General features: G+C 36.2%; 1 protein-coding gene across 3 annotated transcripts in view; it reads right to left on the bottom strand.

Moving 5' to 3' along the window:
- Positions 1-13,401, bottom strand: part of DNER (delta/notch like EGF repeat containing) — a 109,702-nt gene that overhangs the window by 23,252 nt on the left and 73,049 nt on the right. For 2 of the 3 annotated variants that reach the window (XM_065072990.1, XM_065072991.1), the window contains exon 8: positions 5,119-5,343. The exons of the other annotated variant lie outside the window; for it this stretch is intronic. In XM_065072990.1, coding sequence (XP_064929062.1) covers positions 5,119-5,343 — 225 coding nt within the window. The remainder of the gene's footprint in view (positions 1-5,118; positions 5,344-13,401) is intronic. 3 annotated transcript variants of the gene reach the window in all.

Raw genomic sequence — 13,401 nt, 5'->3', positions numbered from 1 at the left:
CCCTCCATTCTGGAAATGGGAACATTCAAAAGTATTAGACTGCTTTCCAAGTTAACGTACACAAATTAGCTTTTCTATATAACCCATTAGATGACAATGTTCATAATGAAAGCCGATACACAAAAAAAAAAAACAGTAGTAAATGTCTTGTTGTGTGTGTTCTGCAAATTGTGCAGATATGAAGTATAATAACTATCCTTTATCATTCTTCAAATCTGCACACTGGCCAAAAAAGCACAGATATCAAACTGCCTACCATAAAAGGAGACTTTCACAGACCTTGGGCTAATTGGAACTGTTTAAAATTCCTCTCTCATTTAATTTTTGAGGCAGAAGTAACACAGATTAAAATCCAGCTGACACTATGGCTGCTGGTAGAAATTGTGCATAAAGGAAGGATGGCATTCAGGTCACACATTTAAGCAAAACTCTGCAGCGCTTTGCTTCTGTAATAAAAAATCACAGCCTTAGTCAAATACCTCAAAAAAAAAAAAAAATTACATCCTGGAACAGAACAAAATATAGGCAGCAGGTTCTAAAGTTTCAGATATACCATATAACCCATATAGGAGAGAGTTTTAAAATGTCATTTAATAACATTGTCATTAATATATCTAAAAAAAACAATGCATATTATCTCAGGGACATGTCTGAAAGTGAAAGACTCCTGTACAAAGAAGTCAATAGTCTCAAAGCCAGCACACTGATGCTGAGAGCCTGCAAGCCAGAAAGCCTCAGGGTCTATAGGTATAGATAATTTATTTCCTACTAACATATGGTAATATCTTTCTGTAGTTCAGTATGTTTATTATTAACCCTTCATAAGGCTACTGAACTGCATAGAAATTTTATTCACCAGTTTCACAAGTAATTGTAACAGAGACCATTAAAGCCTCTGCAGGCAAAATTGTAAATAGAATCCAGCTTTTTAATATACCAGCGACATAACTCATCCACTCTGTCAAACTACTTTTTGATGAAGATATAAAAACTGTGTTAGGCCATGCTCTGTAGTGACTACTTTAGGGTTTTTTTTTAATAGGAATTGGAACATAGGAATCCTCGGGTTTAATTGTTCATCTGCCTTACACGCAATAATTATTCAAACCACTGGCAAAGTGCCTAATATGATGCCTTCTAAACGCTATTCTACAAAGAAGTGACTCCCATTTACCTACTATGCCTTTAACTCAGAAGGAAAATCTCTGAAGGTAATTGTTTCAAATCCTGCTACTAAGATTAAAAAATAAATTTAAAAAAATCATACAATGATAATGTCATAACAATGAAAAAAGGCCTAGCAGAATAAAATCAATAATTCTCTCTATTCTTACCTTGCTATCACTTGGGTGCAGTTCTTTAATGACCTTTTGAAATAAGTTATCCAAGATTTTTAAATTATTGACACATTAATGACAAACTCTCATAATGTGACCTTCACATGAAGCAAGTAATGTTATTTGTAGAGGGAAGTCTTTTTAAAACAGGTTGTCATTTTAAAAAGTGAAGTTTACAGCAGTCTACAAAATTTTGGAAAAAAAAAAATTAAAATGCTTCCCATTAAATTTTACACATGGAGCAAAACAACAGAGTTTGATTAAAGATGAGCATGCAGCCTCTATGGCTTCTCATCTATCTAACTTTTAAATGCACAAATATTATTTAAATAAAAATAAGTTTCCATAACATGAGATGCGTGAGACTACCTTTAAGTCTTGTGTGACACAGAACTTCCGTACAGACTTTTCTTGACCATGCCCTAATCCCTTGTACCATTCAACAGCTACAAAAGCTGCTATAATCTAACAAGTTAACAACATACTCACTAGCCAAGCAAGGAACAGGTTGATACTACCAAGTAACTTTCATATTCCTACCTGCTGAGTGCTTTTTTCCTGTCTTTCAGATTTGAGTTTGTTTTTCTGGGAGTTTTGGGGGTTTGTGGTTTTGGTTTTTTTCACTTCAAACCTTTTTTTTTCCTGTTCATTCCCTTTGCTCTTTAGTCCTGGGGGGAGTTTGTTGGGGGCTTGGTGAGGAGAAGAGGAGGTAAATATCACACTATTAAATTCTCTGTTCTAAAAATGAATTTAGGAAAACAACACCTGGCAATTTCGACTACCTGCAATCAAAAAGATATTTTGTCAGACAGGGAACTAATTATCAACTGATATGAATTCTAGTTTGTGCTCTCAGTAAAACAGGATATGCTCACTCTATTTAACTATGATTAGGCCTGTTGCTCTTCATCTCAATACCCAGTCCTTTTCTCTAAGGATTCCTCTATTATGCAAATGAACAGCAAAGCAATTGAACACTTCAAAAAGGAAGACTGAAAATTTGTAATGAAAGAATTATCATCTTCACCTCCTGATATGTATAAAACAAACGGCATGTTAGGAAATACTCTTCTGCATTACATAATGCCATTCTTCTGTTCAGATGATAACTGCCCACACCATTCACAGAAACATCTGAGCTGAAAGCATTTGAGGTCACTTGAACATCTGGACCCATCATGCCACAAACATCTACCTACGCTCTGGTTTCCAAAAAGTTGCAAGCACAAAATTGAGAATGCCTTCTGAAAAACTATCCATAAAATGGAGGCTTTCATTTGTGGTGTTTTTTTTTGTTAAATGAGTTAATACATCTCAATGGCTAAAATGCTTACATGAGATTCTTATAACCCTGTATGTATAAATTCACATCTGCTGGACAACAAATGAATTATGAGATAACAGTACTGTGGTATTATCTGCATTTTGCTTTCATATTTTTATCCATTATAAAGAGATATGTAATTTAATTATAAATCTGTCAAATCCAAACTACAAATTTGCACTAACTTCTGTTCTTTTATGAGTACCTCTCCAAAAACAACTTCTGATGGTTCTTTCCTTTTCTCTAAATAGCAGTGATTAATCCTGACACCTTCTAAAAATGCTGCCTTAGTAGATTTCATTACAAACTCTCTGTATCCACAAGTAAAACTAATCCATTCTGGTGGAGAAATAACTCAATGCAAAATGCACAGAAGGTTAGTGGTTTTTATGGCAGTTAAAATCAGACCTATCACAATCGATGTAAGAAAACCAGACAGTCTGGAAAAGTTAGGACTGCTCATTGAACTGAAGTCCAAAAACTACCTTTTTTCAACAGGCTTTATAAAATTTAGTCAAACCAGACTTCACTGTTATATCATGCTCTGGATAAGGATAGTTGTATTATATACGGACAGGCTTTGTAACTGCACTAAGTACTATATAGCCAGTTGTCTAATCTATTACTAAAAGTATCTTTATTCCAAAAATCAGAACACACTGCAAGAAGAAGAAAATTTCAGCAATAAGACTGGGAAACAACACAACCATGTTGTGTCCTCTCCCTCAGGGCAGCATACATCAGTGAGAGTCTTGCCACACAACATGACACCTTATGCTGACATATTCATAATGATGAAACCTGTTCTTACCACATTGTTTGATTTAATGAGTGATGGTTTATTTTCAAAAATCAATCCATTATTCCTCCGAAGTGATGAATGCTTTAATCGTTAAGCAGTTTCAAACTTTAATCGCAACATCTGGAGTTTCCTTGAAACTCGCATGCATCAGTTACTGACAGCAACACTTTGAAGCGTGCACTCAATATACCAGCCAAGATAAAGACATTAGCTGGCAATTCCTGTGTCTTCGGGGGTCTCTTTTCAGATGAGATACCAGTTTTATGGGTATCTTAGATACAGAATCTTAGATGAAAGCTCACTCTTCAAGGAAAAAAGCATAGTCCTCCACATTTCACCTTGCTCTAAAGCCATAACAAGCAGACTTTTGACAACTTTCCTCCTCAAAATGCCAATAATACATTAAATCACATTAAACAGTTATTTTACTTTCATTTTTGTCCAAAGCCTCACTATCCTAACATGAAGTTTTCCAGGAACAGATTGTGGGCTTCTGTCTTGGAAGGAAAAGGACAAACTTTTTGTAAGAGAATGAAGCTTACTTCTTTGTATGCACAGGCTAAAAAGAAACATCTGGATGTGGCATGTACTCGTGGCCAGACTCACCACCTATCTGAGTACTTGCCTACTACAGGCAAAACCTTTGTGACTGGTAGGACCCCTCCACAGCCTACTGAGAAGGAGGGAAGAAGAGCAGGAGAACTGCGACTGGTTTCCCACAAGGCAAAGCCACAGAGAGAAGGTATCCCTCAAGGAAACTTCAGAGAACAACATACATGTCACAGTGTTATGTATATGTAGAGGTACCAACCATTCAATACACTCCTTAGCTTATCCCTTGTACACTGGGAATTTATTGTGTCCTTCACTTTTGCAGTTTTCAAGTCTATAACATTATAGGAACAGATTTAAAAAATAATTAAAAAAAAAAAGCCAAAATTATTCAAATCAAAACAATGATTACAGGTTTTCACTCTGTAAGTTCTTAAGCAGTAGTGGATGTGTAATATATAATATCATTCATTCTAATTGCTACTTCGCCTATTAATTACCATAGCCAAAACCTACAAATGGGAGTTATAAGCACCCCAATATTCTGTTAAATCGGCACAATGAAGCAAAGATCAAGAAAAGCTATGCAGACACCATGCTATACTATCAGCTGAGTCTACTAGCTATATTCACCTAAGCAGTATCACTCAAACTTCTGAAAAGAGATAATTTATGTAAATACGGATGACAGAACTAAACCCTTTGGGGTAACCAATATTTTTTTCCCCTTCTCTTACCTTTGTTTCCACTCCTTCCCCAAAGATCAGTGTCACATTTTCCATTCTCTCTACCAAATTTTATTATTTCAGTGACACTGATACCTCACCTTAAAATGATTTATCCTGCAGACTATGGTTTTATAATACAGCTGTAGATAACAACCAAGCCATATAGATCTCAGTGGGTATTTTCAGTGCTCACTCTGCAATTTTTGATTTTCCAAATGTAATGTGTAGATTCCTCTCATTATTCTAAACAGGTAGAACACCTGCTCAATGTGGTTTATATAATGAAAAGAAAAAAAGAAAGTAATTTTTAACTGTATATTGGATTCTACATATTAAAAGATTAGAAGATTTACAAAATATGTAACTGGTACAAACCAGGGATACAGAGGCATTTGTAGCTGGTGCCAACACTGCGGCAAATGCCATGTGCACAAGGATTCAGAGCGCAGAAGTCAATCAACTGAGCACATGTAGGTCCTGTAAATCCAGGACTACAACTGCATGAGAAGGCAAGTCTATCTGCATAACAGCTTCCATTGTTCTGGCAGGGAGATGACGCACAAGGGTCTATTTTGTCTTCACAAGAGATTCCTAAAAACCCTGAAAGAAATAAATGGTTTTCATAAGCAAACATTCTGGTATGCATACATTTTTAATAACTACACCAAACTAAAAGTAAGCCATTGACATATCTATACTCCTATTTTATTATTCTATGAAAATTACAAAAATATAGATTTCCTATATATTTTAACCTCTAATTTTACCCATTAACATGGTATGATACAGGATGTCTCAGGTAGAATCATACTATCATGTGATTAAGACAGTGAAGTGCAAAAATGTTTGTTGAATCTGACAGTATGTATCCACTTTACAAAGTGTATCTGGCAAGGAAAGGAGAAGATGTTTTCTAAAGATCAGGAACAGACAAGCCTAGAAAAAAGAAAAGCCAAGACTGACCTTTTTTTAAATTTCCACAATGCGTCTGTTAAGAATAACAAGCCCTAAAGCAGCACATGAGTTTACCAGAGCTTCAATAATTTAAAATATTACCTTTTACAAGAATACACTTCTAATTAGCGGGAGAGACAATGATTTATTGAAGAAACATCATGTGAAAATTAGACACAAAGAAAAGGATATCCTTGTGAGGGAGCTGTTTTAGACAGATGTAGAAAAAAAATAACATGAAAAAAATGCAGTATACTAACTATAGTTTTTATCACATATATCACAGACATCACACACATGGCAGTGTAAAGCACTGTTATTGTATGAAAGAGAAAGTCAGAAAATAACATTAAAATTTTACCACCCCTCCAAAGAAAAGATAAAACTGTCCTTTCCAATCAAATCTAATATTTTTAATGAGTATTTGGTCCATTCATACCACTTTTCAGGCTCAGAATTCCCTGGAATATCTTACATTGTAGAATAGCTTTTAAAATTACAACACTAATCACAGGGAATGGGGAATTAGGAGTAAATCAGGCCAGCCTCCACTCAGGACCCATCACACCCATTCTACCGATCTATTCTAACAAGGAGTGTAAACGCAAACCATAAAATGTGCCTGATGGTGAGAGAAAGGATCAAGACAGAGGAGAGGTGTCTGTTACACAGCAGCCTGCCAACAACTCGGAGCACGAAAACAAATAATGACAGGTGACAATTTGGATTAACACTCACTATTGAAATCTTTTCCCTGATGGAATGATGCAGATTTTTTGCCTTACTTCTATAGTTTTTGTATCTATAATGTCTTGCTGCTGGATTAAAAGCAGTTGGTGTATTCGAGCTGAACCCCTATATTGTATAAAGCTTGTGATGAATACCAAAATTGAGATGAAATACCACATTCAACACATAATTTACTGCATCTCATTATCTTTTACTGACTCAGAAAATATTTTTGTTATAAACAATGTCATTCCACATTTCAAGCAAGGTACAATTCATCAGGAAATATTTTCACTTAATTTTGACAGATGTGTTACTTTTAGGGCATTTTCTTTTTCTTTTCTAATTATTCATTATATTCAGGTGAATTAAACTGCAACATTGTTTAACTGTATTTCTAGCACTGTGATCATGGATAGCAAGTCAGGAGTTGGCATTTATGAAAAAAAAAAAAAAAACACATAACAAATAGATTAATTTACATTTTAAAGCATAACAAAAAACCTCCAAATGTTCACTAGAAGATTCAAATTCTACAGTTTCTTCTTGATTGATTAGATTTGTTGAAAACCTTGGCCAGAAAGATCAAGTGAACTGAGCTGAGTCAGTCAACTTGACTGAGTTCCAAGACTTGAAGAGCGAGGGCAGAGATAATCAGCTTAAAGATGTTAAAGTTTCCAGTACACACAGACACACAGTGAAAAAATACAGACTGGCAATTAATTTTAAATATCTTAAGAGGTTCCTCAAGGAGACACATGCCATGTTTTATAGAACCACAAACGCTCAAATGAACTGCATCAGGAAGAAGGGAAGATGGATATTAAACAAAGGTGAGTAACCCACACCGAGTGTACTACAGGGATCTACTCAGAGAACTAACAAAACTTGGATTATTGTAACTAGGAAATAGATGGAAAAAAACCTAGGATATTCTTGGGCACTATTTGCAGCAGGATTTTAATGAGCATCCTGAAAATAGTAGGTCCTGGACAAATGACTTAAAAAGCCACAATCCCCTCATAAGTTCATAAATCTTAGACCAGAGCTATGGAATGAAAAACAAAGAAAAAATAATCCAATTTTTTAAAAATAATTTAAAAACAAAACAAATAAAAAAACCACAAACAAAACAAAAAACAAACAAACAAAAAACAAAACAAACAAACAAACAAAACCCACACACAACTGCAGATTGAACTTTTAACAGTATAGTCGTAAGTAACTCAGTAATAGACCAGGGAAGAAAAGCAGGTCTGGCAGGGCACAGGCAAAGAACAGAGGCAGACCCTTCTGCCCTCTCTGTTCTGCTATGCTATGGCTCCGATTGCTTCATGCGATTTATCAGGACCACCTGCACACCAGTGTTGAAGATGGAAAGCTTGAAAACTGATACTGTGGAATCCCATATTAGAGGTTCCTCCTGTAGATTATAACTGCATAACCATCAGAAACAGAAAAGAACAGAAGCCCTGAAATCAAGACCCTAATTCCAGCAATGGTTTGCTGACAAATAAAAAACAACAACAACAAAGCCTGTACTGTTATCATAAAATCCCAGACAGATTTAAAAGATTCTGCAATGACTTTCAACTACTACCAGGAGGAGATCAGCCAATGAGTTCAGTGAAATCTCTACACTAACTCTGAAACTGGATTAAAAAGGATCGAGGTGGTCTGAGGTCACACAATGACACTAATGCTCCCTCAGTACAACCTTCGCAATGATCTTCTGTACAAAGAGAAGCTTACTGGCAGATGGCTGATGGTTCAAGTGACAAAGCACTTCAAGAACATACACAGGTTTAAAATACACTAAAACATGTTGTCCCTGTGCTATCTTTGCACTGTGAAATGTATTTAGCTGATTCTGGAACTTTAAATCTCATACATGAGTTAAATATCCAAAAATACTCAAAGCAGCAGTAGTTACACATCTGAATTGAAGTTCTATTATTTTGGGCACATCTAAATATACACTTTAATCCATATCAATACAATTTTTGAACACAACGCAAATAACACATTTTAAAATAAAGTTCAGAGGTGCATTGATTGAAAGCGAATAAAAAGCTGTAGGAAAGAAAAAAAAAATGTGGATTATTTATCTGCAGAAAAATATCCCTTGAATTGTTTTTCAGCCAGCTAACACAAACCCAGCCCTGCAACTAGGTCATTATTGGTGAGCAGGGACACGACTGAAACGCAAAGACTCCTGGTGATTTGCAAGATCTTAATGCAAAATTTACCAAAGGAATAACACAGAAGGTAAATGGGAAAGGGGATATTAGAAAATATTCATACTGCTAAAAACACAAGACAATACTTGTGCTTACATGGGTCAGACCATTTGGCCAGTTGTCAAGAAGAATAAAAGGATTCAGTCAGGTGGTATTCTTCATATATTGCTACAGACCTTCAGGGCAGTGAAACTAGATCAGAAAATGTTTCCAGAGATAGAAAAGCTCTGGATAAAAGACAGATTTCTCATCATGGTGGGATTTTAATTACTTGGCTATTGAAAGCAAAAGAGCCACATACAAATCAAGGAAGTTAAACATTAACTGTACAACTGCTTTTTATACAGTCTGCGGAACAAACAACTTGCCTGAATGTTATGTTAGACCTAATTCCAAGAATTACACAAATGTGAGGTATCAAGTCTGTGAATTGCTAGGACTAGGGATCACAAAATCTTTAGGGTTGAAATACAGGGATAAATAGTAAAAGGAATACAGGCAATTTATTATTTTCCCTATAGAAAACTGTTTCATGAAGAAATATAAGATGTCTGATGGAATTTCACCAGAATTCTGTAAATGGGAAAAAAAAAATCATAAGGAAACAAGAAATCATTAAAACATAGTTGTAAAATTTTGATTTAAATTCACCCTAGCTAAGTCTTAACAGACAAAATGAACAGAGGCTAAACCTGCTAAACTTTTAAGGAGAAGTCTATTAAAAATAGGAGCAATTTGGGAAGATGCCAGGTAAACACATCAGATGAAAAGAAAGTACCAGAAACTAAACAGCCATAAAAATATTTATTAACAACGAAATGTTTTTCAGGTAAATTAAACTCTTTTTATGGTACTATGAAGAATTTTGCGTTCTTTAATCACTAGTAACCTTGGGAAATCTTCCATATGCAACAGCCGTGTGACCTAGTTTCCTGGAATCAAGATAATAAATAGATTTCTTGTACATAAACCTAAAGTAGTTAGAATCACATCTACAAGATACAATAAAGAAAAAGGCTTTTACATGAAGAATGAAGCCCAGAAAATCTGAAGACCTTGAAACTTAAGCTGTTCTTAATCTACGTAAATAACCTGCTCTCCCAGTCAATTGAAACTGGTGACAATGTGCATTTTCTAGCTGCTATTGCAAATCTACATATATGAATCACAACTTATCTTCTATAGGAGTCAATAGGAGTACAACATCACAAACATCTCCCTCACAATAATAAGTAAGAGTAAAAATGTTGAAAGAATTCTTCGGTCCTTAGCTTAAGGAAGAAGCTCAAGCTTCTTTATTATGAATTTGAGTATAAAATATTATTTTCTCTTTAATACAAGGTGACCCAAAAATTGCATTAGGCAGATCATTTTCTGACATATTTTGGGCATTCATATCTACATTACCTCACACAAAAAAAAGGAATCTGCAAACCTAAAGAAATTTTCTTTATTAAAGGACTTTTGAGACAGTACTATTCTATAAAGAGTAATCATGAAATGTTCATATCTGATCTAGGCTGTTTTTGCAGTTCCTCAGATCTCACCTTCTGTAAGTTATCATGTTTTTTCATTAACTGCAAATCTAATTTGTATAAGAAATGCACAATCTCAAGATCATTCCTCATTGTTTCCATCTCATTCCTTTTTCTGCCATCTTTTGCTCTTCCCTTTGTGATACTTTCCATCTTCTCTTAGGCTTTTCTAACCACATTATATCTCCAGTCTTTTAGTTTTTACACATATAGAAGCTCCTCGGCTACCTTTCCCCACTGTGCTGAATTAGCACTACAGAAAGAAAGGCCTCTTCTCAACAAGCAATTACTATTAAGCACAACAGAAGAACAGCAGCAGAGCAAGAGACCTCACTTAAACTAGAAGCCTATCATGTAGGTTTGGTAGGGCTTTTTTAATGGAAAATTTGAGGACATGTTAAAAATAGCAAGATTTGCAAGTTACTGTGTTTGCAATTTTCAACTAACTACCCTTTGTTGTATTTAGAAAAATAACCAAATCTCTTCAAAGCCCAAACAAAAGCCCTAAAAATATGCCTCAATGAGAGAACAACACCTCAAAAGAAGAAAGAAGACTTATAGGAAAGACAGCCATTAGTAAATTTAGACATCATACTTTGTTATATAGACAATAAATTCTGTTAAATCAACCCTTTCTTTCCCTCCACACAATGACTGAATTCCTGAGCTCATTGGCATTAGTAGACCTTCCAGAACAAGATGGAAAAGCAACACCTCATTACCTACTACACCCATTAGGCTACTCACAGCACTAGCGCTGGCCCTAGCAGACAGACCGTGTCACTTCTGCACCAACGCTCTCCCCTTGTTATGGACAGAACATGAGTCGGAAGCACAGCTATGTAACTTCATGAGAAGCATTCACTCTTTGAAAAAATGGTACTTATTAGGGAATCAGGGAGAATCTTTGGGCTGCTGTTGAGTCATCACAGGCTTACTCAAGAAGACCAACCATGCACAAAAGATGATATTTGTTCCTACAAATGTAAGAATGTATTGTCATGTCCAAGAGACTGGGAAACACACATGCTATGTACAACACTATTCTTTCTATGGGAAATAACCCTGGGCAGTCCAGATAGTGACTTGTGAAATTTTTTATCCCCTCCAAAGGCTTTTTCTATGTTGGAAATAATCCAGGTCCATGTACAAATACTGATTTTAACAAGTTATTTATAACTCTTGTATTTCAGTGATATATTTTCTTGTGTTGCCCCAGTTCTTTTTCAAAACATTTATACCATATAAGCACATTACACATAGAAATAAGCCATCAGAATAACAGCTCTTCCCCTCGCTTTATAATGTGGCTGCTCTTGAAAACACAGAAGTCATACCAGGAGAATATAACTAGTAACTCTGCATAGAAAATTTTAGACAGGTGACCCAAAAAGCATGTTTGCCTATCAATGAAGTCTATGAGCAGAGAGGTACTTCCTGAAGTTGCCAAATAATTTGTTTTCTTTCCTTTGGAGGGGTCAAAAAGCACATTGTATCTTTAAAGAAAAATCCAGAAACTGTAGAAAACCTTGTGACCCTAAGCAGGAAAAGAGCACAGGTTCATAACACATAATAAGAACAGAACTACCAACAAAGAAAAATACCAGAATAATGAGAAAATAGTATCAATGTGCCCAGAGGGAAAATGAGCAAATCATACCACCTAAATACTGAGATAGAAGAATGACAGTGCCAAAATATGCCTACTTCGAGCATACAACAAAAACAATTTGAAAATTAACCGGACGCAAATATGGATGAGTGGCAAAGAAATAAGCAGAAGATAAATAGCTAAGAAACAAAACAGGCAACAAGACTGTAGGACCAAGTGGCATAACACAGAGATATCCAAACAAGTGAAACAGAGAAGAGAGAAGCACAAGGAACGTGGTTCTGCTGCCACAGAAGAGTTGCTGTCAGTAAGAATGCTACACATCAAGCAATGACATATAGATAACTGCTTCATCGTTCTCTTTGGGGAGAACGTCTCCGGAGGGAGATGAAGGACAGGTTCTCCTCTCCTGTGCTCCAGGTGTTCCGCACAGCACAGCAGGGAATGGCCCAGGGCCCTCTGCACAGCCCGCTGGGGCACTGGCAGGAGCAGCATCACCCACAGGGGTGCCTGGGCCCGCGGAGCTGGAGCCAGCCCTGCTCCCCTCCACAGCCTGACTGCCCCGGCACGAGCTCCCTGGGCAGAAGAGCAGCCACAGTCCCGCACGGCAACCAGGGCATAACTGAAGGGAACTGGAGAGTTGTGCTACAAGCACCGCATCCCAGCTGCAGCACCACAGCACACCCACCGCTGAAGATGGGTGATGTGGCCATCTAGGGACCTCGGCCTGCCAGTAGCCCTGTCCCGTAGCTAGCCTCTCAAATGGTGGTGGGAGAGAAGCTGAGAGATGGTCAGCATATTTACTAATAGGCAATCAGGAGCAAGCAATTAAGGCATGCCCCGCACAGAAACAAATATGGCAGTTCTAAGACAGCCAAAAATCTCAGTAACTGTTTCATTTTCCAAGCATTTATTATTGGAAAGATCATTTACTGTAAAGCATTCTTAAAGATTCTTGAGCAGATTACCTAAGAAAAATGCACATAAGTTACTGACCAAGTCTAACGTCTAGTAATTTTCTCACTGAATTCTGCTACTAGTTACAAAGCAAACAATTTTCAAAATTCTTCCAAATGCAAGATCTGCACTGCTGTCAAAACGTCAGTCTGTGCTTCAACATCGCTGCTAAATTGGTCACTCATTAAAGTGTAACACTCTAACAAAGCAAGGAATGAGTCTAAAGAAATTTAAAATAATCTTCATTATTAAGCAAGTGCATATTCCTGGAACAGTTATCGAAGACTTGTACCCTTAGAGCAAGCATAAGATGGTGGCAGAATAAAAACAAAATCAATAGGTCTAGTAAGAGCAGAAATATAATTAGTTCAAGGTTCTAATCTTAATTATAAATAACTAATAGAAGGCTTCATAATTGAGAGCTTTCACTCCTGATAATTTTTATGAGCAATTTAGGCATCTGCCATTCCAGTCAGAAAATCATTATGAAAGCGTACATGTTAGTATTGTGGTGTCCTCGTTTCACAGTTACATTTACAGCGGTAACCAATGAGAATCACTGAAGGGCTTCCATGTAGAGTTAGAAATAAGTCCAAATAGAAAGGAGAGTGATTTAAAACTTTGGGAAACT

The sequence above is a fragment of the Columba livia genome, chromosome 9, assembly GCF_036013475.1.
Source record: "Columba livia isolate bColLiv1 breed racing homer chromosome 9, bColLiv1.pat.W.v2, whole genome shotgun sequence".
Classification (NCBI taxonomy): Eukaryota; Metazoa; Chordata; class Aves; order Columbiformes; family Columbidae; genus Columba; species Columba livia.
This window is presented reverse-complemented; position numbering and strand designations above follow the sequence as displayed.